Source organism: Suricata suricatta, chromosome 17, assembly GCF_006229205.1.
Source record: "Suricata suricatta isolate VVHF042 chromosome 17, meerkat_22Aug2017_6uvM2_HiC, whole genome shotgun sequence".
NCBI lineage: Eukaryota > Metazoa > Chordata > Mammalia > Carnivora > Herpestidae > Suricata > Suricata suricatta.
In genome coordinates, this window is record NC_043716.1 from 8,762,370 (window position 1) to 8,768,878 (window position 6,509).

The following is a 6,509-nucleotide window of genomic DNA, read 5'->3' on the forward strand; positions in this document are numbered from 1 at the left end:
ATTGCCACTTCAGATAGCTGTGAAATTAGGTGATTAACTAGTTGTTACTTAACCTTCTAATTTCTGTATAAGTCTAATTACATGAAATAGAAGTGGGGGTTTTGATTTTTTACTTTGCTTTTCTGTTTGGAGTGTCATTGTAACTACTGTATTGTAAATGATGGAAAATAATTGCATATGTTAAAAAAATAAATTGTGTAAAAAAAAATGCCCCAGATTAAAAAAAAAAAGCCCCAGATTAAAAAAAAAATTGGTGTATATGGCACACCCATTATGTAAATATATACCTAATACATTTAAATGGTTTGAAAAGATATATCCCAAACCATTAACAGGGATCCAGGATATCCTAACATTTTTAACCTCAGCTTTATACATTTCATTACGATCGGAATCTTCAGGAATGCACGAATGTTACTTTTCTAATATTTGGGCTGATTTTCTAATCAGACCAAACCATAAAGATGTTTAGATGTGGGGCAAAAATAATGACACTGTTATTTTAAGACAAAAAGGGAAGGGAAGGGAGGGGAAGGGAAGGGAAGGAACGGAAAGAAGGAAAGGAAAGAAAAAGAAACAGAAACAGAAACAGAAAAAGAGAAAAGATGCACCGTGAAGCCTCTGAGTATCCAACTTGGCCACTGAAATGGGTTGAGGGTGGTAGAGGTTGTCCGGGAGCCGGGGGGATGGGGGGGCGGGGGGGAAGCACAGCCATGACCTCAATGAGCTGCCCTTGGCTCTGTCGGCAGGGCCTCCCTGCAGCCATTTAGGCAGGAGGGCTGCTAAGACCCGTCACCCCTTGGCTCCTGACCACAGTCAAGGCCACCCAGTCAGCCGAGTCTCAGCACAGGGCTGGCCTACCTGTGTACTCTGAGTCGGTGAGGTACTTGCTGGTCCGGGACAGGTACTCTGCTAACCCAGCCAGATCCTCGGGGACACCCCGGGCCACCACGCTGAAGAGCCGGTCACGGTCAAAGCGGTTTGGGTCCGGCTGGCTGTGGGGATGTGACTTGTGTCTGACGCTGTGGAAGAAGCATGCCCTGCGCCCCCCCCCCCCAGAATGGCCCCCATCCCAGGCAGTCCTATCAGGGTGTCCTGTGAGCTTTGGGTACCCTGCAGGCCCCAGAGCACCCTGGGAGCCTTTCTGAGGGCCTCTCCCCTCCCAGCACAGACCAAAGAGACCCCAAGTGCTGAGAGCCCTAGGAGGAGGAACACCAAAAGGAGGCAGAGAAGGAGGGGGAGGCAGAGGAGGGCCGGTCCAGGGTACTAGTCCCGAGCATCCCCGTGACTCCAGATTGTTTTCAGCATCAGGTGCTTATCATTTGCTAGGCGACTTGATGATCACACAACAGGCTCATCATCTCAGAGAGAAGATTTCAGCACGGGAACCTGTCATGCTCTTGAGCTAGAGTCCTGGTGGGGATGGAACCACCACAGGCACCCACGGACTGTTAGGGGCTGTATGCACTGCTGGCCTCGACAAAGGAATCAAGAAAACCCCTCTTCCTCTCAGACACCATCTCTAGGGGCGCCTGGGAGGCTCAGTCAGTTAAGCACCGGGCACCTGGTTTCACCATTTGGGTCATGATTGCAAGGTTTGTGGAGTTCGAGCCCCTTGTCGGCTCTGCACTGACAAAGCAGAGCCTGAGTGGGATCCTCTGTCTCCTCCTCCCTCTCTGCCCCTCCCCTGCTCACACACTTTCTCTCAAAGTCAATAAACGACAAAGACAGTTAAATAAATAAATAAGAAACCCCCTCATCTTCTCAGAAACCGTGTCTAGACTAATAATGGAGTGGCTGCACCTTTAACCCTCACTTCAACCCTTGGGATCAGCGATGGGTGGATCGATCGTTATTTTCTCCATTAGACAAACAAAGAGATCAAGTAACTTGCCCAAAGTCGCGTGCGCAGGACTGGGGCTCCCCTGACTCCAGACCATGACTCCTAACCTCCTGAGAAATTCTAGGCTGGGCAGGCAGAAGTTTCTCAGAGACATGGGGGCCTAGCGCTGAAACCTCTCGGATGCTCACCCGAGTTTTACTGAGAAGCCACACTTCTGGGGAAGGCCCCAGAAGAGGTCCGGTAGGCCCTCAGCATCTAGCAGTTTCTGGTGACAGCGGGGGAAGGGGAAGGAGTGTGGGGTTCCCCTCCTGGGCATGCCGCTATTTACAGGCCCAGCCTGCCCTTGGGGGCTCCTGGCACCGTGACCAGCAGATAGGAAGGGATAAGTGGGGGGCCATCTGAAGCTCTGGGGACCCTCAGGCCCCAGCTTCACCAAGTACGAGTTAGTGACTCTGTGATGAGCCGAGGATTGTTGGGATCAGTCACGTGTTAAGCTGTAGCTGTGTGACTGATAGAGCCAGGCCCTGTCTCCCCCACACCAGGAAGTCGCGTGACTGCGTGGCCTGGCCAGACACACCATCATCTGCCGAGCAGACCACACAGCCACAACATGACCAACAGGACTCCGTGGCAGACTAGGGGAGCCCTGTGGGCAGTCCTGCTGGGGGAAGGGGCCGTTTGGACAAAATACTTCCCATCACAGGGTGGCATCACCATCTTGGGGTAGGGAAATCCAGCAAGAGCACAGACTGAGTCACTGATGGGCATTGAGGGACCTGTTCTGCCGTCTGGGGGACTACTCAGCTCCCAGAGGCCTCACACCCATCCTGCCCTGCCCTGGTCTGAATCTGACCGTGGTCTTCCAACGCAAACCATACAGGGGCTCTGGGCTGGGAAGCCAAGGCTGCTGCCACATCTCAGGCATGGGGAGGGAGGAAGGGACTTTCCTGAGAGAGTCCTGCCTTGCCTACGAGGATTCTCCAGCCTCATACATCAGACCTCACACTGACAGGGGATGCCAGGTGAGCCCCCCACACACCCGAAGGCTTGGAAGTCATACCCCCGGCAAAAGTGGGCTCACACTCTCTGACCCTTCCCTGCTCACACTGTCCCTCTCTCAAAAATAAATAAAACATTTAAAAAATAAATAAGTAAAATGAAAAAATAAGGGGCACCTGGGTGGATCAGTTGGTTAAGCGTCCGACTTTGGCTCAGGTCACGATCTCATGGTTCATGGGTTCGAGCCCTGCGTAGGGGCTCTGTGCTGACAGCTAGCTCAGAGCCTGGAGCCTGTCTTCCAATTCTATGTGTCTCCCTCTCTCTCTGACCCTCCCCTGTTCACACTGTCTCTCTCTCTGTCTCTCAAAAATAAATAAAACATTAAAAAAAAAAGTGGGCTCACACTGTCTGAACTGGTCCTGATCACAGGAGGAGCTGAAGAGGACTCCCAGCAGAAGCCCCCAGAGCCTACACCCCCTGGGCAACAGGTCCAGGAGAACCCAGGATATTAGATGTCCCTGACTCTCAACTTGGACTAGAGTGTGGATCGTGCTAGCATCCCCCAGGGACTGTGACACACAAGGGCCAGGGCAACACAAGGGGACACGTGGGTCTGTTGAGTGCTTCAGGATGGAAGAGCATGTCCCTATGAAGAACACGACTTCAGAAGGCAGAAGGCCAGGAATGAGGAAGGTTCCAGAGGGAACAACCCCAGAGAGCAGAGCAGGGTTATGCCCGTCAGGCCCAGGAGCCATCACAGCCAGACTGAAGGCCTCACCCCACCCCCACACCTACCCTGGGCTGTGGGAAAGGGGTCCTGGGGCTGAGCCAGGCCACCAAGTCGGAACTCAGGGTGCTCCACTGGAGATGAGGGGCCCTGGGCCCCACCCCCATTTGCTGCCTCACCTGACACCTGTTCCTTTGCGGTAGTTGAGGTTCACTTTGATCTGAGGGGGGCAGTTCCGGTCCTCGCTCTGGAATGGTGACTCCATGGGGGGCGGCCCATCCCCGAGGCCCAGCCTTCCTTTGTCAGCCTCAGCGCCATCTTCTTGGCCTCCATCAAATGTCTGGAGCCTGAAAGTGGGGGGGCTGGAAGGCAAGGCCATCCTAAGGGGAGGAGGCTAGGGTCTGGCTGGGGCCTGCGAAAAGAGAAGTTTAGGGGGTGGTTGGATTAAGTATCAGACTCTTGATATTGGTTCAGGTCATGATCTCACAGTTCGTGAGTTGGAATCGCACATCAGGCTCTGTGCTGACATGTGAAACCTGCTTGGGATGCTGTCTCCCTCTCTCTCTGCCTGTCTTTGACTTGTGCTCTCTCTCTCTCTCAAAAAATAAATAAACATTAAAAAGAGAGAGAGAAGTTTAGATAGAAGCTGAAGAAAAATAGACCCACCCACAGAGTCAGCCCAAGGGGAGGGGGAGTAAGGCCTGAGGGAGGAAGGCCAGGGTGAGGAGAGGGAGGGAGGTTTCCGGTGTGCGGAGGGAATGGGGAAGAATGGGGGACCCAGCTGGTCTGCCTACGGGAAGGGTCGAGATTGTCCCTGACTTTCCCTCCTGGACTTCCTGAGAAGCCACAGCCCCTGGTCAGGGGTAACAAACGTTTGAGGTCACAGCACAAACATAGCATTTCTCTACATAACATCTTGCCCAGTGGCCAACCTTCACAACAGATAAGAGCGCACTTGCAGGCACCGGAGGCGGGTCATCTTGTCACCGGACGGGAGCATGCTGGGGGAGACGGTTGGAAAACCGCTGGTCTCTCAAATGTTTCCTTTTGCTACCAGACGACTCAGGCTCAGAAAGGGGAAGTGACTTCCCCAGGGTCGTCAGCTGTTGGCAGAGCCTGGTCTAAGATCACAGCACGCCACTGCAGTGTTCTTCAGCTCTCCAGATCTTCCAAGGCCCGTCTATGTTTTCAGTCTGACTCCTCTCTGAGGGCATCGAAGGGCAGCTCTCTGTCTTTAGAGTCTCTGGGGGCTACAGAGGGGGGAGGAACCCCTTCGCTGGCTGCTCAGTGCCCTCTGACAGACAGCCCCACCTCTTAGGCCCTAGGTGGGGCTCTGGGCCCTGATGCCTCTTCACAGGAGGATGGAAACCACCACCTCCATCACATGGCAAGGGGTGGGGCCCCAGTTGGGGGAAGGGGGAAGGCCCGGTGCCGCTCACTGCCCGCCCCCCACCGTGGGTAGAAACAGAAAGAAGGAAAAAGAGTCAGCAATGGGTGGGGGGACAGCAGGGTGGGAGAAGGGGACAGGGAGCAGAGGAGAGCATGGGAACGGCAAAGAAGGGTGAGAAGAAGAGGATGGAGGGTGACAGGGCTTGGGCTGGGTTCCGTCCAGCTTCCCACAGCCCTCAGGGACCTGGGGTTGGGGGACATTTTCCCACAGAAGCAGGGGAGGCCAGGACCTGGCTAGCTGACTCAACATTCAGGCTTTTTGTTTGTTTTTGGTTTTTTACTTCAACACGACCCACCATCCATCTAGAAAGATGGACACCCACTCTGGGGAGTCCAAGCCACGCATCCCTATGTGTGGGCTTATGTCCCTAACCATCCCCCAGCCCCCCAACCTGCCTCCGGAGCTCCCCCCACCCCCCAGCCTGCAATTCCCAGGCCTCAGCAGCAACAGCCACCTGTCAGGCCCCTGCCACCTGTCCTGGGGCCCTTACCGGCCCCGGCGGGGAGGAAGGGGTCTGTCTGGCAGTCCAGGTAGAGGCGGGAGCCCCTTGAGAGAACTCCCCCACTCCGGCGTCCCGCCCCGATCAGTTACTGTCAGGCTCCGGGCCGCCCCCTCCCCAGATGTGCCCGATCACCCACCGACTTACCCCGCTGCGCAGAGGCCAGGGCGTGGCGGTCGGGGCTGCAGACCCGCTGGGATCCCGGGCCCCGGGGCGGCGGGCGCTGCGGGAGGAAGTGAAGCCGGGAGGGCGGCGGCTGGGCGCTGACAGCCGGAGCGGCAAGAACCTCCCCAAGCCTGCTCCGAGCTCCTCCGGAGGGCTGCGGTCTCGGGGTGTTCCGCACCCTCAACCCACCCGGCCCGCAGGCATGGTGCGGAGTGGGCTTCACTCTCCCGGCTCAGGACCGGCTGACCATCCCTGAGTGGCCGTCTGGACCACTAGCCACACCCTGCTCTCCGGGAGACAAGCCCCGCCTCCCCACTCCCACTGCGTCTAGCCAGGCATGGCCCAGGTGGGGGTGGGAGCAATCCGAGGCAACCCCTGGATGCTGGGGCCTTGCTGCAGGTGGGTGCTGGGGGTGGGTTGGTTCTTGCCCCGCTGTGCCCCCTCTGCCTCCTCCCCTTCCCCACCTCATGCCTTCTAGGGGCCATGTGGCTCAGGCTGGGAACTGGCTGACCCATCACAGGACAGACAGAGCCAATGTGGACGGACCGCAGGGAGAGGACAGACTCAGCCCCGCACACGACCCTGGGAATTCGGGCCACCCAACCAACTAGGAATTTGAGGGGATTTCCCCACCTCCCGTGCTTTCCTCCAGCGCCCACCCCCCCCAGCAGGGGCCCCTGTCAGCTCCATACCCCTTAGGGGAAGGCGTTTCCAGCACCAACCAGCGGGGGGGGGGGGAACAGAGCAGCCTCCAGGTACCGCTGAAATGAGAACTCTCTGTCCCAGCGTGGTGCGGATTCCACACCGGAGCTTGAGGACCTGGTCA

At 56.4% G+C, this 6,509-nt stretch overlaps 1 protein-coding gene across 1 annotated transcript in view; it reads right to left on the reverse strand.

Annotated features, from left to right (window-relative positions):
- Nucleotides 1-5,984, reverse strand: part of TRPV2 (transient receptor potential cation channel subfamily V member 2) — a 17,920-nt gene extending 11,936 nt beyond the window's left edge. Inside the window, exons 1-3 of the mRNA XM_029928876.1 lie at nt 5,666-5,984; nt 3,749-3,981; nt 849-995 (exon numbers count right to left, since the gene is read on the reverse strand). Coding sequence (XP_029784736.1) covers nt 849-995; nt 3,749-3,948 — 347 coding nt within the window. The 5' untranslated portion in view covers nt 3,949-3,981; nt 5,666-5,984. The remainder of the gene's footprint in view (nt 1-848; nt 996-3,748; nt 3,982-5,665) is intronic.
- Between the last annotated feature and the right edge of the window lie 525 nt (nt 5,985-6,509).